The sequence below is a fragment of the Gekko japonicus genome, unplaced genomic scaffold (assembly GCF_001447785.1).
Source record: "Gekko japonicus isolate JY-2015 unplaced genomic scaffold, Gekko_japonicus_V1.1 scaffold1868, whole genome shotgun sequence".
NCBI classification, from domain to species: domain Eukaryota; kingdom Metazoa; phylum Chordata; class Lepidosauria; order Squamata; family Gekkonidae; genus Gekko; species Gekko japonicus.
In genome coordinates, this window is record NW_015164247.1 from 256,648 (window position 1) to 280,999 (window position 24,352).

A 24,352-nucleotide genomic window follows, 5' to 3' on the forward strand; every position below is an offset into this window, starting at 1 on the left:
ACAGTGATGTTCTGCATTCTTGGTGCTTGGGGGGCAAGAGTGGGAGGGCTCCTGGAGTTTTGGCCCTGCTGGTGGACCTCCTGAGGGCACCTGGGTTTTGTCCAGTGTTTCCTCTAAGTGCAAGGTAGCTAACAGTTTTTTAGCCTCTGGCTCATACATTTTTGCCCCCAGAGCAAACTAATTTATGCAGTAGCCAAATTGCTCACTCATAGCTTTAATGCCAGTCGCTCACAAAGGAGCATCCCGGGATGTGATATCAGAGTCATGTGACAGGAAGAGGGGGAGCTGGGCCATAACCAACAGACCGAAAGGGCCAAGGACAAGAAAACAGTCATCAAGAGGTTCCGGTGATGTCAGGGGGTGTGGCCTTATGACACACTTCCGGCGATGTCAGGGGGTGTGGCATATGCTAATGAGTTATGCTAATGAGCTCCAGCAGCTCTTTTTCTACAAAAAGACCCCTGGTAATAGCAACTATTTAAAATGAAAGTCTTCCTAACTGGTGATGCCTAAAGTTATAGCAGATGGTTTGCAGGTGAACTTTGCTAAGCTAAATTTGTCCCCAACTACAGCAAGAGCTCAGCAGCCCTCAACTCCTACCCTGGGCAACGAATAACATTATATAGTAATGAAACAACTATTTAAAATGAAAGTCTTCCTAACTGGTGATGCCTAAAGTTATAGCAGATGGTTTGCAGGTGAACTTTGCTAAGCTAAATTTGTCCCCAACTACAGCAAGAGCTCAGCAGCCCTCAACTCCTACCCTGGGCAACGAATAACATTATATAGTAATGAAACTAAAATGGTAAGCTGCCACCCACACAATGGTAGTCTTCGCTTGACTATGATCACACAATAGGGTTGCCAGTTCACAGGTCTCGGCAGGGGTTCCCTGGTTTTCACGGCTTTTGCTTCCTGTCGGCCATCTGGCTGCCAGGGGAAACTGTGTGACATCCCTGACACGATGACATCACCCAGAAGTGATGACATCACATCAGGGGCATTGCATGGCGACACTCTGGTTTGAGGGCAAAACTCTACAGTTTGAAGCTGGGTTCACCATAGAGTTTTGCCCTCAAACCAGAGCATCAGTGCATGACACCCCCGAAGTAATGACATCATTTCCAGATGATGTCATCACATTGGGGACATTCTGGAACGCCCCCCAAATTCCCCCACTTGCACGACGAGGGGACCTGGCAATCCTATCACACAAACAGGAAATAAGAATGTTCACATGACTGGCATGCCAACCCATACAGATACATAACATGAACATCAACCCGTAAATACAACTGCATTTTAACAACAGATTATGAGAGATTTCTTGAGGAAAATTATCTTGTGTTATACTTAAAAATCTAATAGCTTTGCTTTACCTTTATTTTCTTTGGAAGAAAATCTGCTGAAGATTCATCTTCATTTCCTATTTCTTCTGATACAGTATCTGATCCTAGACTTGGTGCAAGATATACTCCTTGGCTCCAGTCTGAACTAGAGTCTAAAACAAATTATAAGTAGTAAGCTGTGCTATCGTAAAATTCGACATCGACAATCAAAACAAACTCAACATGTATTGCTTTTTAAACCTAGAAAAAAAGAAGATACTTTTAATCATACTTTCCAGAATTCATGGCTAATGAAATTATTTTATTATTATGAGTCCCCTTAATCTTGTCTCAAAAATGCTGAGCCTGTATAATGAAACAATCCCTCCCACAACAGACAGCCTCTCTACTCATAAGAGATTTCCCCCTTGTGATATTAAAATTGGTGGCCCTTAAGTATCTAGGGTTGTAGACAAAAATTGCGTCTGAATAGACTGACATAGGACAAACTCAATCTACTTCTCAGAAATAAAAGAAAAGCCTAGCTAGTGACTAAAGGTAGTGTTGTGCTTCTACTATAAATATCTATGCAGAGAAATTCACAGCATGACAAATAAAAGCAAGTTCTAATTTTGCAAATTTTAGAAAGATGATAGTTTACAAACAAGTTTACAAAAGTATGACACTTGGTCTCCAACAGCATTTATTTTGGCATATTTAGAGAAGCATAAAGTACAGGCTACAATAGCAGAAGGAAGCCAACCATTATATGACTAAGGAGTACTGAAGAAGAATGAAGATACTACTGACTGACTAAATAAATACTTTGCATTGGCCTTCAACTGCACATTGGGGCAAATTCCTAACTTCACATACATGCTAATGGGGTTTGAATTGGCTATGAGTATTCAGCAAAGAGATCTTAGAGTGACACTGGGTAGCTCACTGAAGAGGTCAACCCTATGCACGCATCTGTGAAGAAGGTAAAACTGATACTGGGAATTATTAGGAAAGGGATTAAAAATAAAATGGCCAGTATCACAATGGTTCTATGCACATCTATGTCCTGGTGGCATTTTGAATACAGTACTGGTTACCCCCATCCCTCCAGGAATAACATAAACACTGGAAAAAGTACAGAAAAGACCAACCAAAATGTGGTTAGAGCACCTTTCTTAGCGGAATGGATAATACATTTAGGACTTTCTAGTTTAGCAAAACAAAAACAAAAAAACCCCACAACTAACATGATAGAGATTTGTAAAATTGTGACTGGTATGGAGAGAGTGGATTTGATCCTTCCAGTGTTTCTGCTGGCAAGAGGAGGAGCAGTCCCCTTTGGGCAGGGATCATTCAACCCTTGCAGACGACAGCAATGTGGGATGGGAGCTGCAATGAGTAGAGGACTGAATGACATTTTCCTCCCTCCTACCTGAACTCTGGGTCAACCAATGAAATTGATCAGCAATAGGTTAAGAATGCCCTGACCTGGATGGCAGAAACTAGCCTGATCTTGTAAAATCTTGGAAGTTACGCAGGGTTGGCCCTGGTTAGCATTTGGATAGGAGGCCACCAACGAAGACCAGGGTTTCGACATAGAGACAGATAAGGACAACCACCTCTGAACATTTCTTGCCCTGAAAACCCTATGGGGTCGCCATAATTCAGCTGTTACCTGACAGCATACAATACAGGACTTAAGACAGTTCTTATCGATTCACTAAATTAGATGGTTTTTGAAGGGCAGTAGGCAAACATATGTAAGATTGATTGGGATTCCCCAAAGGTATTTGGCTGACCACTGTTGCATGCAGAACTAGATAGACAATCATTCTGATGTAGCAGGGCGTTTCTTATTTCTTTTTTGTAATGAAGTAACTTCAGTACCTCTAATACAAAAGTATTCCGCTAGTCTGATATTTTAGGTTACATCATCATACCATATGCTACACTTAGCTGCAATGCTGGGCACACTTAGAAATGCCAGAGAAATCAGTGAAACTTCTAAGCAAATTTTTAAAAATTGAACTAGTTTATTAAGCTATAACAATATTTTTCTTTTCTTACGTATACATAACTGATAGTATTCTTATGGTAAAATAAGAAAGAGTAATATTCTCTTACCACTAGAACAACCATCTCTGGCATTAGAAGATACAGATTGGGACAAAGAAGGAATCCCCTAAAATTTGAAGAGACAAAGGTTAAAAATACAACACTATGTAACAGGGTTTCTGTAAACACAAATATTCTCAGTTGCTTCATATCTGCTCCCTTCTAACAGCTGCAACTTCTATGCTTAAGCCGTGTACCAACCATAGTGGTACTCGTAAAGATTTGGCATCCTTCCAATTGGCCACTGGATTGTTGGGAAATCAAATAGGAATTTGTCCTATAATGATGCAACTCCATGCTGCTCTAATTGGTACAGCACCTTAATGACAATTGTAAATGCCAGAACAGAAACCCTTCGGCTTTATTCAGATGTCACAAAAAACTTCAGTTTAGTCAGGATTGTACAAAAATACTACATGTTAGATGCAGAATTTTTCTTTGTTCAGAACATCAAATTTCAAGACTATGGGGTGGATCCAAACGATTTTTATGCAGGTGAAAAAGGAAGGAGAGATTGAGTGAAAAGTCCAGAACCCAGTGCACAGCCTCATGTATTTTTTCAACATTACAGGTGATTAATTAGTTTATGTCAACATAGTCTGTTGTCAGTACTGAAGTGTGACTGTCCTTTTGAAGTAATATTTTTTTTAAAAAAAATAGAGAAAAATAGAGAAAACATTAGTACACACCTCTTTATCTCTCAGGGTTTCTATGACAGCCTTCAAAGAATTGCATTCTTCAGTTAATTCCTGTACTAAAATAAACTGTTCTCTTTTCAATGCTTCTGATTCCGAAATATGTCGCGTCTCCATATCCATTATTTCAGCAGCATGTAGTTCTTGCATTTGGTCAATTTTTTCACTGAATTCCCTTATGATTTCTGCAACTTCCTCTGATGAACACCCATTCTGCAAATCAATCTGGATTTCTTCATTTTTGGTAGGTAGCTGCAATGTTTGGTTACAACTATTGATAAGTACAGTTTTGTGAGTTTGACATGATGCATTTGTTCTGTTGACAGCAGATTCTTCTTTGGTACATACTCTCTCCAATTTGTTCGGGCTCTCTTCCTTCTGCACATAAACTGCAAGTTTCTCTTCCACCTGAGAAAGTTTTCCCCTTGTTTGCTTTAGTTCTTCCTGAAGACGGATCACACTTGCTTCTTTTACCTATACATAATAACAGAACAGGAATTGCAGGTGCTTCAAGTAGCTTTTAAAAAGTAGCATTAATAAATGGCCTAAGCATATGAGGACTACATACAGACCACAAGTCTGAACTTTGTGGTCTACCTCACCAGCTTGGCACACCACCCCACTTGGATCTAAAACACAGTCTGAGTAACATGGCCCCTTACAGTCACCTGACTACAGAGATGGCAGTACAGGAAAGATATTTCTCCTGCTGAGAAGTGCAGAAGAAGCAGGAAGCAAACAAACAGGGGTTTATGTTCAAACTAGATCTTATGTCTAGTTGCTGTACGATCTGCGATTTGTTATGATGACTGTATGCAGCTAACATCTGAAGAATGAAGAATCCTTCAAGGAATTCATAGCATAACATAAAGCTCGGGGAGGTTATATAAATTGTTTTAAACTAAGGTTTTTTACCAAGTCCATCAAACATACACTTACGAAAATCAAGGAGCCCGAGCAATCTTCAGAGACATATATAACAATATTTAGTTCTTACCATTAGCTCCTCTTTCATTTTCTCTGCTTTCTCTTGACAACTGTTAAGTTCTTCCTTAGCAGCAACAGACTCCGCTCTGACTTTTTCTAGTTCACGATCATCAGGTAGTAAACGTCTTTGTTTGTTTGCACTCTGTTCTGGGACCATCTACATGCCAATACAAAAGAAAAACATTATTCTTCATAGCCTAAGATATGGGAGAAAAAATTTAAGCAGTTCACATAGCTTGCTGTCTAATAAAACCAACTATCAGAATGCTGACAAACTGCCATGATTTCCAAGTCAACTGGTATCTTCGGCGTAGAAAATATGTGTTCATAAAAGTGCTGCAGCATACTCAGAATACAGCCTTTCAAGAACCCTGGAACAAGAATGGCACAGCAGACCCAAAACCACATGACTAAGGAAGCACTCCCACCATAACCCAGTTTCCCCCCCCCCCAAGGTTGCTTTTAGGCAAAATTAAAGATGAGAGATCTCCAGTGTCCAGGGATGAGGCAAGTGGGGCAGTTAATCTTCCCTGGTCTTCAGCATAGTTTACCTGCCTACCTATCACATACAAGCAAAACAGTTGCCTCTCCCACTAGATGAGGAGGGTGGCATTTGTCATGTCGCTAGTCTGCAGAGCTCCCCATATACCTCTGTGAACAAGCAAAACATTTATTCCAATACAAGGATACCAACTCTGAACTGGGAAACTGCTGGTGATTTTTGGGGTGGAGACTGGGAAGGGGAGGGGAACTCAGTTCCATATAGTGCACCCCAAAAAGCAGCCATTTTCTCCAGGAGAATAATATCTGTAGTCTGGAGATTAGGTGTAATTTCAGGAGATCTCCAGGCCCCACCTTGAAGGTTGGCAACCTGCACCTGTATCTACTAGGCACAGTACTACACAATAGCAAGTAAACTGGAACTCACTGTTTCTACAGTCTCAAATCATAATAGCTGCCCAAGTCAGTTAGCCATCATTATGATTGATGCAAACATTTGAGAAAGAATTGCTTATGAGACGGGTGCTTTGGAGGCAGGGTTAGTGCATAACTTTGCTGACCAGCAAGTGTCCCTGTCAGTTGCATGTCTGTTGACTCCCTCTCTCCTAGCTCTGATTTCCTGGAGCTCTAAGCCTGATGTAATGGCCAAATCCAAAGATTTCTAAATAGAAATGGTGATTATTAATTATTAAGTTTGGATTAGTTATTTTAAGTTATATAAGCATTGCATCTGGAAGGAATCTCAGGAACGGTGAATGATATGAAAATCCCCCTCAGCCCCAAAGTCACCCCATCCAGGAATCTATAAGCTTTCAGTGGCCTGAGCAGGGCGATTTCCTCCCTTATTTTTTTTTCTAGTTGACATTGAACTATTCTTAATATTCTGTGCCTCCTGGGGCATATTCAGGTCTCCTTCTGCAGGGTTCCCCTCCCCTTTTCCTATTTTCAGAGTCATCCAAAGAGTCCTCCAATGATGCAGAAACTCTTAGTTTTTCTTTGTGCTCCTTTTGTGATTGATGTAGAATGAAGGAGTGAACAGACATTTTTGGTTTAGGTTTTATTAACATCCAAATGCACAGTCTTACTAGGAAGTGAGCACATGCTTTGGGGGACATACCTGAGGAGCTTTTGTTTTCTTGGAGATCTTTGTCCTCTCCCTTTTGTGCTTTTCTTCGGTGGCTGCTAGAAGCTGCTGTAGTTCAGTAAGCCTTCCTTCTTTTTCCTTCGCCTCCTTCTGTGCAATTTCCACTTTTGCTTTTTCTAGTTGCAAGTTACTGTGCGCATTTGCCACTTGGCGCTCCATCTCTGTAAGCTTCTCCAGCAGTGCTGATAATCTAAGCTTTGCATCTTCTTCCACTGTGCTATCTACCTTTTCTGTTTGAATAGTCTGTATAGCTTCCTCAGGGCCTCCTGTGTGCATTTCTGGGAGGACTTTACTTTGCTCTAGAACTGCATTTAGCTGGGCTTCAATAACAAGAGCTGCAGCAGCCTTCTGTGCCAGTGTTTCTTCCAGCTCTGCTATCTTTTGTTGAAATGCCTCTGACTCAACCTTTGCTTGCTCATTTAAATCTTTAATTTGCTTGTAACACTGCTTTAGCTCCAAATCCTTCTCCTTAAGAACTGTCTGAAGCTGCTGCAACTTTGTGTCTATGTTGATCAAGGAATCCTTAGCATTTTCATCCACAGAATTAAATATTTTAGTTTTTTTCTTATTTACAGGTTTTTCACTGAGCTTTCCTCTGACTTCAGCCACACCACTTCTCATTTGCACATTTTCAAGCTCTTCTCCCATTCTTTTATGTGACTCCCTCAGTGCGTCTAGTTCTTCTTTTAACTTCTTTACTTTTAATTTTGTTTCCTCCAGTTCATTCTTTGCACGGGACACCTCTACATCACTACTTTCCACTTTCTTCAACAGAACTTCTTTTTCTGCAAACACTACATCTAGCTGGTGTTTTAAATTATCTGCATCTTCCTGAATCAGTGAGAAGTCCAGAGGTTCTTTGTGCTCAATATTTGCTAGCTCTTGCTGCAGCTTTTCAATAACTTCATTCAGCTGTTCTATTTCCTGCTCACTGTTTTGTTTTACACGTTCTTGATCACTCTTCAAGTATTCTATTTGGGCCTCCAACTCCTTTATGTGATCATTTTTCCCCTCAATTACCTAAGCAGTCAAATAAAGAAAAAACATTTCATTATTGAAAAAAGGTAGTCACTTCTGTAATTTAGGCCGAAAACTTGTTTTAGCAATTACTCCTTACATATACCAACAGTATTCATTTTCCTTGAAGTGGCATATTTGATAATTCCCAGTTAATTTCACCTTTACATAAATGTGGAAGAACCAAGTCCAAGGATTGTTGTGAAAGCTTACTAAGATTTTTTTTTTACTGGAAGATAATTTCCATCTGTAAACATTCTGAGATGGTTACATAAACAGTGAGGAGTCCAAAGAGACCATTTGCAGGACTGAGCCACCAAATCCCTTCTCAGGGAATTACATTTCCAGATACACAAACTACTTTTAAGAGTAATTTCTACTAAAACTAGTTCAACTGGTATTTTCTCTAATAAAACTATGTCTTTATATTGGCTTGTCAAAGATTTACTTATTGCAAAAATATTCAAAATGCTCAAGTACTGTAATTTCCTTTACCATTTGTTTGAGAATGAAAGACACAGCTTCTCAGAATACACCTCCAGACTTTGAAAAATTAATTATCCTTCACAGTACAGATGTACAACAAAACAGAAGTGATTTTCAGTTTATTAACCCTCAAATCAGATGGTAACTTCCTTACTTTCCTGAAGTGGCTGCATTTTGTAGAATACATAATGTGGACTATATGGAATTAGAACTACGGGAAATATATGGAACCCTGATAACTAACAGTGCAATTCTAAGCAGAGTTACATTCTTCTAAGCCCACTGACTTCATTGGACTTAGAAATGTATAACTCTGTTTAGGATTGCACAGTCTGAAGAGCAAAGTGATGAAACAACAAAAAGAGTTTCGCCAAACAATAGCTAATGTACAAAATATACGAGATTTTATAGAAATCAGGATGACTTCAGTGGACTTAGAAAGGTGTAATTCTGTTTAGGATTGCACAGTCTGAAGATCAAAGTGATGAAACAACAAAAAGAGTTTCGGCAAGCAATAGTTAATGTACGAAATATATGAGATTTTATAGAAATCAGGATGATATAAAATAATAAGAATATGAAGGTAAAAGGGTATACCAGTTAACTTGTTAGTCATACAATGAATGGTTCAAAATTTTATCTCAAAAGAAAACAATGCAGAAGCTAAAAGAAGATTCAGATCAATCTATCAAGAGGGAAATAAAGGGCAGACAAAAAACCCAAGAAACTTTAAATTCCCAGAAGACAGTTTTAACACCAGGTCAAGAAGGAACAGTCTAATTAAAAGTACTGTAAATGGAATGTAACAGGAATGTAACAGGAATGAGTATATTATAGACTTCAAGAATAAAGATTACACTGCTGTTGGAGAAATGGAACATTTACTGGGTCAGATCTAATCTGTTATGGAAATGAAGGGCCCTGAAAAAGATTTCAAAAGCATGTACTTTGTTATCTGCTGTAAATTCAAGTTGCTGTTGCAGTTTTGCAATTTGTTCATGGAGTTCATTTATTTCCCGTTCTTTTTCCTGTACGATCTGAACAAATTTCCCCGCAAGTGGCTGATGATCCTTTATGGAAGCATCTTCAGGATTCTGGATAGCTAATCCCAATTTTTCCATTTCCTCCTACAGACAAAAAACAGTGGCACAGAATGTAATTTATATATTTTCTTCTTTAATTCTGCACCATTCATCAGATGCAAAACTAGAGAATATTCAGAGACACAAGAATATACCTTTATGAAATGGAGGAGGTGTTTATTAAAAGTTGAAGACTTTGCAGGTTAACATTTTCAGAGAGAGAAGGAAGGAAAGTATAGACCTCTTTGCCAGATAAATTACCTTGAATAATTTATTCTCTTGCTCAAGCTCCTGTTGCCGTGTAGTGGCTTCTTTGCGCTGGATTTCTAGTTGCATGTGCAACTGCTGTACTTCTTCATTTTTGTTTTCTAGTTCCTCACGGAACTGCTCTAACTGTTCTTCAAGATTTATTATCTGTATATCCAAAACAAGCGGCAAATGGACAATTTTTTAAAAGCAAAATAAAATTTAAGAATCTTCAATGAATTAGGCTTTTATTTTCAGAAACAGATGTATTTAGTTTTTCAGGTTTGAACAAAAAATTCTCTCAAATTTATGCAAACCACAAGGAAGAAATTTAGTGTATAGTAGGTGCTCATGTCTTCAAACAGTGGCTGGGTTGTACCAACTGATGGGGAGGAGAGCAAGTTGGGGCATATCACAGCCTCTCCTTGGGGGCCAGGTAACACCCTGAAAACAAAAGGAATTCCTTTGCATTTGGTAGAAATTTTAAGTGGCATCTGTGTGGGAAGGAAGGTGGACATGAACAGATATCCCTAACAAGGAACATTTTTTTTGGTATTTTTGTATTTGTGTGTGTGTGTGTGTGCCTGCACCTGGAAGTCATGCTTGACCTCTGGTGACTGACCCCTACTGGGGGCCTGGAGGATATTCAGAGTGGTGGCTGAATAAGGCCTGCCTCTGTCCTCCGACTTGGTATTTGAAGGAAGTCTCCCCATCCAAGTACAAACCACAGTCGACCCTGCTTAGCTTCCAAGATCTGACAAGATCAGGCTTGCCTGGGCTATCCAGGTTAATGCACCTAACAAGGAATTATGAGGCTCAGATATACCTTGTACAGATACACAAGAGAGGCTAGTGAAGGAGCCACTCATTTTCCTTCAGTAAAGGTCAGTGGCAGCTGCATAGTGGGCAGTATGACAGAATGAACCAAGAGTGATGTGAGAGCAAACTGGGAGTGGCAAGGACTAAACGACAGCAGTGAGGACTGGAGGCATTCTGAAACAGAGGGGGAGTCAGAAACTGTTCTTCTCCTCTGCAGTACCAGGGAGACTGTCTGCCACATAGCAGCTGATAATCTGAGGCTCCACTGTGAATCCTGTTTCAGACAAAAAAGTGGCTCATATCACGTGCTCATGGCCCTAGTAACCCTTAGGGAGAAGTGTTTGGCCCATAAACCCAGAAACATCTGTGTGGCTGCAATTTCCTCTCTTTTTGGGGTGTGTGTGTATGTGTGTGAGTATTTTGTGTGTATGTGCTTGCAAGCCTGGATGTCATGGTGACTTCTGGTGACCCTTAATGGGGCTCGGACATTTCAGAGAGGTGGCTTGATAACCTGCCTCTACGTCCCAGCCCTGGTATTCCTTGGAGGCTGCCCTTCCAAGTACTTGTCGGAGGTTGGCCCTGCTTAGTTTCTGAGCTCTGACGAGATCAGGCTTGTCTGGGCTATCCAGGTCAGAGCTCGATTTCCTCTCTTTTAGAGAGACAAAATGGTTTTGAGGGTTCATCTTTAGGTTACCAGTTTGTTCCTGAAGGTCTATAGAAAGGTCAGGCCTCTAGAATAGATGGAAAGAGTCCATTACTCACAGCAACACATATGTCTTGTCCTTCCAATCTAGGCCTATATGGCTGCAGAAGTAAGGTGAGCTCATACAATACGCTGTGCACAGAAAGTTTTAAATACCTGAATAACTGAAATGGATACTCTACCTCTTTTTCCTTCCTGTCTACAGCTTCTTGTTCCGCCTGTAACTGAGCTTCTAGGGGCAATTCTCCCCTTACTGCAGACCCAAACTGCTTCCTTTGCTCCACCTTTAAGGTAAGTGTATTAGCTATCACACTTTAATTATTACACAAAGTTTTATTAATTGTAAATTTAAACATAAAAACAGGGCATATAAAATACCTTTTGCAAACTGTCTGCACTGATCATTAAGGCTTGTTCCAATTCTCTGATTCTGTACTCTAATTTCTCAATTTCTTCATTCCGTTCTTGCACATCTCTCTGAAGTTGCTCCTTAGAGAGCAAAAGCTCACTGCATTTGTCTGTCTTTTCCTTGAGATGATTTGATAACTGCTCAACCTGGTGACAATAGGCAGGAATTGTATTTGACATCTTTTGAAATGATCCATTAAGGATGAAGAATGTTTTGCAATACGACTTGAGAAGATGCTTAGCAAAAAAATGACCATAAAGTCTGACACTTCAATTTCACATTGGGAGACACAAAAAATACAAATTCAATATAAAAGAACAAGACGTTTTGAGACAACAAGAAAGAAGAATAAACATCCAAAATATTTATCAATTCAAAGTAAAAACAGTAATCAAAAGCCAAGAGAGTTGAGGAAAATAAGATGGAAGAAGCAGAAAGCAGGTTGAAAAGGGGGAGAGAGAATAAGAGACCCGGCTTGCCATTCATATTACCAAGGAACACTCCATCCTGAGACAACCAGAAAGACCTCCCAGAGAAATGTCCGATTGGCCAGACAGGAAAAAACAACAACAAAATACTCCTCTGTTGAACAAATTATGAACGGCTATCAGTACAAACTGCAAGGAAATACAGAAATGTCCTCCATTCTGTCAAGTAGTATATTATTTCACCAACACAAATTAAAACCACAGCCGCTAGTCTACACTGATAAAATAGTTGGCAAAAATGATCAAAGATGGAAATCTTTCTATAATAATTACATTTACAAAGTGTGCAAGTATGTATTACACCCCCCAATAAAGGCAAATGATGAATATTTCATATACTTTATCTCAAACATTTATCTGTGTGACTAGTTGCTGCATGTAACCTTTAAAAAAATTTTTTTTTTCTTCTAAAAGTAGTTAATGGATTGGAACCCACAGATCCATTCCACAAATGTTGGAACCCTGCCTCCCCCCCCCCACCCAAAAGGCACATTTCCCCTTGCATTAGGGGAAGGGCTCCTTGTGCCAGATGAAAACACTGCCATTAGTGGACCATATCTACAGGATCTAGCTCCATATTTCTAAGCATTTGTACAGAACAGAACTCAACAGAATTTGATTAATTCTGGAAAGCAAACTACCATTGCTCTCTTTAGTGGTATCTTTCCCTGATTTTTATTTTCAGGTAGACCAAACATTGCTATCCTGTTTCCACAGACCACACACAAGGCCCTTAGTAGATGCACATAATTGTTACTACTTGCAAAGCACTGGTTCTCACTTTGCCAAGCTGAAGCAAAACATATCTTCAGATGAAATTCAATGTAAGTAAGTGCAAAGCAATAAAACTAAAATTACATGTATAAGCTTGGTAGGGTCTGAACTGGTGAGGACAGACCCAGGAGTTACTGTGCTTATCTCAATGATAAAGTTCATTAAATGTGCAGAGGTGATAAAAAAGGCAAATCTCATTCTACAAGTCTCTACAAAAGGAACTGAGAATAGAACTGCCAATATAGCAATGCCTTTATTCTAGTTCCTGATGAACTGTATGTGATATTCATTTGGAAAGAAGACGAAGAAGAGAAGAGAAGAGATTGGATTTATACCCCACCCTTCACTACCCAAGGGAGTCTCAGAGCGGCTTACAAACTCCTTTCCCTTCCCCTCCCCACAACAGACACCCTGTGAGGTAGGTGGGGCTGAAAGAGCTCTGACAGAAACTGCTCTTTTTCAAAAAAAGCTCTTATCAGAACAATGGCTTGCCCAAGGTCATCCAACCAGGTGCAAGTGGAGGAGTGGGGAATCAAATCTGGTTCTCCCAGATTAGAGTCTGCGCACTTAACCACTACACCAAACTGGAAAGTATCCGGGTGAGGATAAGGGAATGAAGAACAAACAGAATTGTGGTTGAAATTTGATACAGATCTCCTGACCAGGATGAGGAGATGGATGCTGCCCTCCTTGAACAGCTAGACAGGGTATCCAAACAACATGACCTGGTAGTTATGGGTGACTTCAACTTTCCTGGTGTGCGCTGGGAGACAAACTCTGCAAAGCGTCCACAGTCATGCAACTTCCTGACCTGTCTGGATGACAACTTCCTTCATCAATTGGTGGAGGAAGCTGTGAGGGGCTCAGCCATACTTGACTTAATATTGACCAACAAGAGATGGTAGATGGGGTGAAGATGGTGGGGACCTTAGGGGGAAGTGACCATGCCCTGCCAGAATTCCTTTTGCTGTGGGGGACCAAGCAAGTTTATAACCACATGTGTAAGTTAGATTTCAGTAAGGCAGACTTTAATAAACTCAGAGGTATGATGAGAATCATTCCATGGGCAAGACTGTTGGAAGGGAAAGGAGCAAGTGAAGGGTGGGCTCTCCTAAAACAAGAGCTCTTACAAGCTCAAGCTGTCGCTAGTCCAACAAGAAGGAAATATGGTAGGGGACCCAAGAAGCCAATGTGGATGAACAGAGAATTGTGTGATGTGCTAAGGGGAAAAAAAGGAAATGTTTGAGAAATGGAGACAAGGACATACCTCTAAAGAAGAGTATCTGTGGGTTATTAGGCACCGTAGGGTCAGCCATCAGAGAGGCCAAAGCTCACTGTGAGCTAACGCTGGCCAGGGAGGCTTGATACAACAAGAAACTCTTCTTCAGATATGTGAGGAGCAAATGCAAGATAAAAGAGGCGATGGGCCCACTGCTGGGTGAAAATGGAGAAACTCTGACAGAGGATAGAGAGAAAGCAGAAAGGCTCAATGCCTATTTTGTCTCGGTTTTTTCCCTGAAGAAGAGATCAGGCTCATCTAGAGATGGTAGTAGGCAAGTCACAGCATCTGGGCTGCTGGTTGACATGGACAGAGAGGTAGCTGAGAAGCACCTGGCAGCACTGAATGAGTATAAATCCCCCAGGCTCAAAGAACTTTCTAGAGAGCTTGCAGAGCCTTTGTCCATAGTCTTCCAGACCTCTTGAAGGATGGGAGATGGGCCACAAGACTGGAGGAGGGCAGATGTTATCCCAATTTTCAAAAAAGTGAGGAGGGATGACCCAGGAAACTACGGGCCAGTCAGTCTGACCTCTGTCCCAGGGAAGATACTGGAGCAGATTTTAAAGGGCCTCTGTGAGCCTCTAAAGGACGGTGATCTGGGGAAGTCAGCACGGATTTGTCCCCAACAGGTCCTGTCAGATCAACCTCATTTCCTTCTTTGATCGAGTGACAAGCTTACTGGATCAAGCTTACTGTTGATGTTGTTTGCCTGCATTTCAGTAAAGCTTTTGACAGGGTTCCCCATGATGTTCTGATGAGTAAACTATGGAGAAAGGTGTCCAATGGGGTGCCACAGGGCTTGGTTCTGGGCCCAGTACTTCTCAATACTTTTATAAATGATCTGGATGAGGGTGTGGAGGGGATACTCATTAAATTTGCAGATGACACTAAATTGGGAGGACCAGTGAACACACCAGAAGATCGAGATAAAATTCAACAAGATCTGAACACGCTGCAAAAGTGGGCAGATGTGAACAAGATGCAATTTAACAAGGATAAATGCTGAGTTCTACATCTGGGTAACAAAAATGAGGAACATGCATACTGGATGGGGGATACACTTCTGAGTAGCAGCACGTGTGAAGAAGATCTTGGGGTAAGGGTGGACCAAAAGTTAAATGTGAGCAGCCAGTGTGATGCGGAGACAAAAAAAGTATAATGTGATCTTGGGGTGTATCAACAGAGGAATAACATCCAAATAACAAGTTGTGATAGTCCCATTGTACACTGCATTGGTCAGGCCGCACCTTGTGTATTGTGTGCACTTTTGGAGGCCTCACATCAAAAAAGATGTGGGCAGAATGGAGCAGGTGCTGAGAAGTGCAACAAGAATGATCAGGGGGTCTGGAGACCAAGCCCTATGAGGAAAGGCTGAGGGACTTGGGCATGTTCAATCTGGAGAAGAGGAGGTTGAGGGGGACATGATTGTTCTCTTTAAGTATTTGAAGGGCTGTCACTTAGAAGAGGGCAGGGAGCTGTTCCTGTTGGCAGCAAAGGATAGGACTCACAATAATGGGTTTAAACTAAGGGTGGGAAGGTACCGGCTAGATCGTAGGAGAAACGTTTCGACAGAGTTGTGCAACAATGGAATCAGCTGCCTAGGGAGGTGGTGAGCTCTCCCTCACTGGCAGTCTTTAAGCAGCGTCTGGACAAACACTTGTCAGGGATACTGTAGGCTGATCCTGCACTGATTTGGACTAGATGGCCTGTATGGCCCCTTCCAACTCTGTGATTCTATGAATACCACATACAGTTCTGTTCCCTGCATCTCAAAAGGGAGATTAAAACTGGGAGAAATTTTTTAAAGGGGGGGCAACCAAAAGGACCATGGGGTTGGAGTGCCTGCCATAACACCATCTAGGGCTTTTTAAGTTAGGAAAAAAAGGTGACAGTGGGTGACATGATAAGAGAGAGCCCTACAAAATTATGCCTGATGCAGAGAAAATGGATTGTGGAAACTTTTCTCCTTCTCTCATAATGAAGGAACTCAGGCTCACCTATGAAACTGGCTGGCAACAGATTCAAGATGGACAACAAGAAGCAGCATTTACACAACAGGAAGCTGACTTGGGAACTTATCACTACCAAAAAATGTCATGACTGGTTTACTTTAAAAGAGCTGGACATATTTAGAGAGGACAGGTATGCTGTTGGCTCCAAGCTGTGATAGCCAAATGGGGCCTCCAGATTCACAGGCAGAATGAAGACTCTGCTTTTGGGCCTCCTTGAGGAATCTGAGTAGCCAGTTGGAAACAGGGTGCTGAACTAGATGGACCATCAGCCTGATCCAGCATGACTACTGTTAGGCTCTTACGAGCTCTTGAAGCATGTTAAAGGGCCCCGACCACGCCCAATAGGTCTTCTGACTTTTCATTTGAACAGGAGAACCGTCTCACCAGCAGCACTCTATGTCATGTTGCAATCTGTCTTCGAAAGTACGGTAAATGCTAACTTAGGGATAATGATTGAGATTTTATTTTATTTTTTTAAAAGAAGACCCTTATGTCTTTAAACAGTCCCCTCAATTTCAAAAGTGGTTTGTCATGTTCCAGTGCCCCTTGGGCATATAAAACTCACCTGATCTTGGCCATCATGTCATCAAATACAATTCTATCAGCTGTTAACTTGATTAGTTTTGGGTGAGTTTATTGCTGGGGACACTTTTCATAATATTTCCCTCTCCCCATTCTCACTGGTGCTTATTGCAATCTGGCATTTGCCTTACACATCATTACATCACTTCTATTCTTGCTTCAATTTTGTGCATTCATGAGAAATATAGATGACAGCCGTTCAGTATCTTACCTCTCTGTTTTGGTGTTCATTGACAGGCTGAAATCTCTGGGGAATCTTAAGCTGGTGCTCAAGTTTTTGTATCTCCTGCTGGAATACATCCCTCTCATGCTCCCTATCAATTGCCTGTTCCTGAAACACATTATATTATATTCATTCAATTTCTTATAGCGAACTCATTTTGACAAACATTTAAATTATGAATGCACAATGCCTTGCTTTAGTTTATTGTTCAATATATCTGCCGTTGGTAGACAGTAGGGAGCCCCAGGTGGGCAGCCGCGTTGGTCTGAAGCAGCAGAACCAATTTTGAGTCCAGTGGCACCTTTAATCTACTGCAACCAATTTATCCTGTCAGGTGGGAAAAACAATGCTGGTTTATTTCTGCTGTATATTATCAAAGCAGTTTGTGACAGCACTCTAGGTGGGATGTAAACCAGCAGCCTACAGCACTGCTGACTCATTTATAAATGTGATGCAAGCACTGGGAAGTAAGAAGCCTGGAGATATCAGGCAATCCTCCTTCTTGCCTTCTCATTTGTGACCGGATTAATGACGTATACATTTTAGTTTAGGAAACTGCAGGGGCCAATGTAAAAATCTAAATGTCTGACAATATAGCAAAGTCATAAGCTAATTTTTTTGGCTATTACCCCACAACTGGCACTTATTACTGCTAACTTGAATTTCCGGTTGTACTGCAGGAGAACATTAACAAGCCACAATACAGAGATATTACACTAGTAATTCCTTCAGCAAAATTACATCTTTGTTACAGCACTAAGTTCCCTCCAACATTGTTTCCAAATATGTGAAGGGGCAAATTCATGCTCACATTAATATAATTTTCTGGTATATTTAGGCTGAAAATATCTGATTTTAAATTTTGAAATTAAGGCCATTTGTCATTTATTTGTTTACATTGTTAATATACATAATGCCTTTATTGTTAATATACATAAAACAATGTTATTATTACTTTAAAATGCACTGGAAAGAATCCTTTTTAATATACAGGGTTAACATGGATACAATACCCTTTTTATCCTGACTTAAAAGGCTAGATGGATTTGCAGCTCTGTAAGATAACTAACTGTTCTCTTACTGCAGTAGAAAAGAGTAAGAGTCCAGTAGCACTTTAAAGACTAAAAAAAATTGTGGCAGGGCATGACCTTTTGTGAGTCACTGCTCACTTCTTCAGATACATTCTGGCTGTATCTGAAGAAGTGAGCAGAGTCTCAAGAAAGCTCCTACCCAGCCACAAATTTTGTTAGTCTTTAAGGTGCTACTGGACTCTTACTCTTTTCTACTGCTACAGACAGACTAACACAGCTAACCCACCTTGATCTATTCTCTTACTATTCTCTTACTTACATCTAGAAACTTCTTAGTTTTCTCCAGTTGTTTCTCCAAAGCTTGGTTCTGCTGCCTTAGATCCATTAATTCTGCATTCTTTTCTTGCTCTAATTCCAAAAGACGGTTGACCTGCTCCTCTATATCAGCTTCTAGTACCTTCACCTGCTTCTGAAGGTAGTCATATTCTTTTTCAGCTTGCCGCTGTACTTCTATTTTTTCCTTCATAAGCTTTTCTGTCTCCGCCAGCAACTCTGTTTTATAAGGGCATCAATTGCTTTAGATAGACTATAACTAACTTTGTGTATCACAATAAAACCACTGATAACTCCATGTGCTCATACTAGAGTACAACAAAGGATGGAAATAGATTTGGGTTTTACCATACCTGTATTCTGTGATATCTTTTCATAGGAATAAAAAGATATCACAGAAAGCTATTAATGACTTCTTTTATAACTCGCATTATTTTAATTGGTTAACTAGTCACACAGAAGATTATGAAGTTGTGTGTCGCCATCAGAAATCATATATTCAATTTAACACTGGGTAAAATGTATGATGGCATTAAAACCCAGCTATTTTCTCATCCAATAGGGCTGATCCAGTCTCAACATACTTTTTCCAACAAGAGATGTATATGTATAGTTAAGGCAGAATACCATAGACCTTCACCTGGTGAGTTACAACAAGAATACAGGAGGACATTTCTTACCTGCAACTGGGATGTTCTGTTAAGGGCTCTGAGTTTGCGCACACACACACCTCATTCTTCCCTCCCTCCACTTTTAAAAATATTCTAAATTGTTTGGGAAAGAACTTAGAACTTGTTCTTCTATTACATCAGCAGCACTGGACTCTAGAACAAGTCTCCTTCCCATTCCAGTAATTCTGGATGTTCACAGTCACTATCAAATTGCTAGTAGCATGGCTATTCCCCGCGTCTGCGCCACGCCTCTCGGGAGCTGAGCTACAACGGTATACCAAGGAGGCACACTGTAGACTTCTTCCACTTAATGATGCTGCATATGGAGATGTATGTACTACATCAGAAGGGGCCTCATAATGAACATATTGCCTAACATAAATAATCAAAAGGAATTCTACCAATATAAGTGATTCACAATATACCATATCTGAATAACCTTCAATATATAATGGATACACAGGCTGCAAACAGAAGCCCCCTGTGATTCACTACAGAGTAATAGACTGATAGATCAGGGTCTTTGATACATATGCAGGGCAGAGAGGAAAAAAGTCAACAGATATTGGCCATTTTCTTGTATTATACAATACAGATATTTTGGGTACCATCATCTTACATCATGCTTACTGAACATCACATGTCAATATAGAAGTATATTTGGTAAGTGATTACAAACTGATATATTTGCAGCTTAAAAGCAAAACAAAAGGTTACTGTACACTAACACCACCTCAACTCACAAATCATTAATGACCAAGATGATGGTTAAATGGATCTGCTTAAAAATCGTTACTGATGTATTGTATTTAGAAATTGTGAGCAATTGTTATTCAAAAGAAAAGCTGTGAGCATGAAAGACAATATGAAAGCTGCAGGCCAGCAAAAATTAAAGTCATGTTAGTAAGCTGAAAGCCCAAAAGAAAAGACCACGATTAATAAGTAGTAAAAATCTGCCACCCAGTGAAAGATTGGCCATGCAATATACAAACACACCTGCTTGGGAAGCTGCATCGACTGCAGCATCTACTAGGCCTAGGAGAACAGAAAAACAAAAAAACAAAAACAAGAAGCAAAAGTAATTCACATGCCATCTACAGTTTTCTCAAGGTGTAATACTATATGAGAAAAATGAAGCTGAAGATAAAATGTGGAGTTCAGTGAAAATGCCTGATAAGAAATGTGTCATTAATCTATTAAGTATGAGAGTTATGTTATTTGCCAATAATTCGAATGTGAAACTTACATTTGGTTCTTCTAGACAGTGAACAGTCAAATAGTACCATGAACATTGTATTATAAATTAATATCAATGCACCTAATACTGAAACTAATGATTGTAAGATTACTGTGAAAGAGAAAACCATATTCTAACATTAATTGCCTTATACAATATACCTATTCAAAAGTAATGAACAGGAGGCAACAATTATTCCTGCTTCTGCATTATTTTAGTTGAAAAGATAGCATTCCACAAACTACTTACAGAGATCATACTGCTAAATAAACATCTTTAGCATATTTTACTACTTTCAGTAAATATTATCTCAAAAAGAGACACAGTTTCTTACTGAACGCAGGATTAAAACATGAATTTGCTTTATAAAAACACATTTTTAAACAAATATTTAAGTCATAACTTTGTGTTTTCTTTCTATAGGATGTCCACCTCAAAACCTGGGGCATACATAATTTTCTTTCATGACTCCTGAGCACTTTCTTTCCTATGGAGATTTTTCTAATTCTACTTGACTGTGAAGGTTCTCAGGTTAGTACACAAAGGCAAGAGTTTTATACTGTGTTGCTATAATTAAAATATTTGGTTGGGGTAAAGGAAACCCAAGTTTCAAGCCTCAGTTCAGGTATGAAGTTCTTTGGGTGACCTTTGGCAAATATTATGAGGGAAAATGCTGAACACCTTGAAGCAAGGATGAGGGGGGGGGAAGTACACTTGAAGTCCATTTCAGATACTTAAGTAAATACTTCCCAGTGACTTTATTTTGAAGTCAAAAAACCACAGTGAATAAATCCCTGGAATAATATTTAGGAGTAGCCAGGTGCTATCCTTAGGTATCAGATAAATTTGAAAGTTGTTAGCCCTCTCACATTGCTCAGTGTGAGGTAAGAAAAGCAAAGCAAAGCTGGGTGAGTGGGATCAAGGCTGACTGCCACATTTGGGGTTAGGAAAGGTTTTTTCCCTCCAGGTTTTACTACCTGTCTCACCTTGAGTTCAGAGGCTGCTGAAAGAGCAGCTGGCCCTGAGGACCCTCCCACTCCCACCTTTACAGTTCTATGTATGTTCATGAAAAGCCATACGATATCAGAAAGTAAAAACAGAATGCAGATTTGGAAGATTGTTGGGAATACATACGTTGTTCTATTGGTCCTGCATCAGCCTTCATAGCATCCTTCTGTCTGAAGAGCAACTCCTTCTCTTCCTGAAGCTGCTGCCTCTCAGCCTCTAGTTCCTGTAATTTGTTACCTGTACAAAGGAGGTCTTGCTCAAGATGTTCAATTACATCTGTTTTTTCCTGGATTTGCTTTTCCAGAAGTGATTTTTCATCTGCATAACCATCAATAAGACCTATAAGAGAACAAAAAAAAGTGATCAAGCATGGTCATTTTCAAGTAGGTACATCAAAATTACAGCAGGGGAAAAAATGGAAATCTCTTTCCAGGACAAGTTAACATTACATAACTATAAATGGTAAAAGTGAAATTCTCAGCTAAAAAGTTTCATCCTAATGGAAAAAAAACCAGAGGCTGCATCCACATATGGTTGGGTATTATACTAATGCTGTACTACAGCAATCATTTACAACCTTTGCGGGCAATCCAGTTGCAAAGATCTGCTATAGCACAATGACAGTGCAAGGATTTAAGGATGCAGTTTAAAATAGTTTTCATTTGCAATTTTAGTTTTACATTCCCACTCAAAAGCACCATTTGGTGTGCCTTAATTATGTGAAGCAGGGATGGGTACAATTTATTTATTTAAAACATTTTTATGCTGCCTTTCCAGGGTCCTCAAGGTAGCAAGTTGCCAAAACATATGTATGTTTTAAAAACATGTATGTAGAACAACAACAACAACAACAAAAATTCAACAAAACACAAACACATAGATAGACATAAAGCTACTATCAAACATATGTAAGCACAACTGACACATTCAGAATGCCTTTCTGGAGTACTCCTGCATTTAATATTTAAAAGCAACAGCACAAGTCTACTTCCCCATTCATTTTATAGAAGTGTTAAAGAGACAGGTTATTCCTTCCAACCACTGGGTTTCACAAGATGACATCTACATACTCCCAGTTTTCAGGTAGTTTCAAATCCTACAGGCCCATGATCATGAACAACATGGTGACATCAAACTATGATATAGTAATTTCCACTTGACAACCATTGTACCTATTTTTCTTTCCAGTATGAAACTGCTAGACAGTGATTCATTGCAGTGTTTCATGTCAACCCAAGCAATTTACTGATGTGTACCAAACTCTGACTGTTATAATCTATTTTATAGAATATGACCTGTTTGGTCATTCTTTCCCCATGTTTGCTGCTCTCAGTGAGGACATGGGAATGTGCAAATATGTGCAAGTCTTAAAGCTGGCTCATGATCACTCCATGGTGTGTGCACGTATATATTACACATATAAATGTATGAGAGCAAAAACAAATAAGATCATCATCCAAACAGAATCTAATAATATAAGACCCTAAACCAGAGCTAATAATATAAGACCCTAAACCCTAAACCATTACTGCCTTTTCCAGTGACTCGTGTTCTCTCATAATGTGATCAAAGTACAATAGCCTCAGTTTAGTCATTTTAGCTTCTATGGAGAGTTCCAGCTTTTTTTGATCCAGAACCTATTTATTTGCCTTTTTGGCACTTTGTGGCAAACGTAAAACTCTCATGCAACACCACATTTCAAATGAATAATAATTTCTCGTGTAGCTTTCCTCATTGCCCAACTTTCACATCCATACATAGGTATAGAAATACTACGGTATGAGTTATCTTGATCTTGGTCACCAGAAGTACAACCTTACACTTAAGAATCTTTTCTAGCTCCTTCCTGGCTGACCCCAGTCTTAATCTCCTTCTGATTTCTGGGTTGCAGTCTCCCTTTTGGTTGATGATGGAGCCAAGGAATAGCTTGAACAATTTTAATTTCTTCATAATTTGCCTTACAAGTTGTGTAATTTCTCAGTAGTCATTCCTTTTGTATTCTTGACGATCAGCTCAAATCCTGCTTTTGGCACATTCTGCTTCAACCTTCAGGTGGTCATCCGTGTTGGTATGAAGCATTAGAACAAATTTTGAGTCCAGTGGCACCTTTAAGACCAACACTTCCTCAAATACACTGAAGTGGATGTTAGCAGTTCATATATATATAGGCACGTGCCTCTACATAGATGAAAGGTCTCTGCATATGTCAAACATCTTCATTAAGTTGTATGCTACTTTGCTGTTCACCTATGTAGAGGCATCTGCCTATATATATGAACTGTTAACTTCCATTTCAACGTATCTGAGGAAGTATGCATGCACACAAAAGCTCATACCTTGAATAAACCTTTGCTTTAACCTTCCTTTTGGATTATCATCACAGGGTTTTCGAGGTAAGAGATGATTAGAAATAATTACCATTGCCTGCTCCTCTGCAGTACTAACCAGGGTTAGCTGAAGTAACAGTGCAGTTGTCTATGAAACAGCCTCTGCCAACGTTATCTTCCATTACTGATACTGCCCAGTAGTTACCCTGTAAGGATTCCTCCACCCCCATCACCATTGGAACTATCCATTCTCTTCTTCTGAACAATTAATTGGAACTAAAAGTGCATTCCAATTCTTACCAAACTAGTATGTCATTATATCACAAGAGAAATGTACCAAAACGTAGGTCAGTTACGGTCTAAATTATTGGGAGTGTTTCAAACCTTATTTCTTATATTGTATCTGTTTTATGCTATTCACTGTCACTGGAAGATAAGGTTTGTGTCACAGATAATGTTATGTTCCTTTTGAAAATAAAATAAAATATATTTTTTTAATGTTGCAACTTGTAAGAAGGGTGGGAAAGGTGGAATGGTATGATGACTGTCAGAAGGCTAAATCAGAACTCGAGAAACGATCAAAGAATGAAATGTTGCTGTACGCACCATCGTATCTCAGGTTATATTTATCAGAAACAAGTTTATAGAAGGCTATTGTGTGTGAAAAACCAAAGACATACAGGACTGATGTGGCTAAAACTGGATAACTGTGCCCAATCAAAAAACCCTGTTTTGGAAAACCCTTTATGATTTAAATAGGCAACAAAGAAATCTTGAAAGTGAAGAGGAACTTTCTCCAGAAATCTGGGTGGACTATTTTCTTTGTGAGAGTGGAGATACTGTGGCTAGTAATAA

At 39.7% G+C, this 24,352-nt stretch overlaps 1 protein-coding gene across 5 annotated transcripts in view; it reads right to left on the minus strand.

Moving 5' to 3' along the window:
- The window catches only part of AKAP9 (A-kinase anchoring protein 9), a 143,049-nt gene that overhangs the window by 24,643 nt on the left and 94,054 nt on the right, over nucleotides 1-24,352 (minus strand). For 4 of the 5 annotated variants that reach the window (XM_015408637.1, XM_015408636.1, XM_015408635.1 and 1 more), the window contains exons 24-36: nucleotides 21,297-21,509; nucleotides 19,922-19,960; nucleotides 18,241-18,473; nucleotides 16,879-16,998; nucleotides 11,502-11,678; nucleotides 11,306-11,407; nucleotides 9,617-9,769; nucleotides 9,221-9,400; nucleotides 6,744-7,790; nucleotides 5,136-5,282; nucleotides 4,133-4,612; nucleotides 3,453-3,510; nucleotides 1,380-1,501 (exon numbers count right to left, since the gene is read on the minus strand). In XM_015408637.1, the coding sequence (XP_015264123.1) occupies nucleotides 1,380-1,501; nucleotides 3,453-3,510; nucleotides 4,133-4,612; nucleotides 5,136-5,282; nucleotides 6,744-7,790; nucleotides 9,221-9,400; nucleotides 9,617-9,769; nucleotides 11,306-11,407; nucleotides 11,502-11,678; nucleotides 16,879-16,998; nucleotides 18,241-18,473; nucleotides 19,922-19,960; nucleotides 21,297-21,509 (3,071 nt within the window). The remainder of the gene's footprint in view (nucleotides 1-1,379; nucleotides 1,502-3,452; nucleotides 3,511-4,132; nucleotides 4,613-5,135; nucleotides 5,283-6,743; nucleotides 7,791-9,220; nucleotides 9,401-9,616; nucleotides 9,770-11,305; nucleotides 11,408-11,501; nucleotides 11,679-16,878; nucleotides 16,999-18,240; nucleotides 18,474-19,921; nucleotides 19,961-21,296; nucleotides 21,510-24,352) is intronic. The other variant, XM_015408640.1, reaches the window with a different exon arrangement.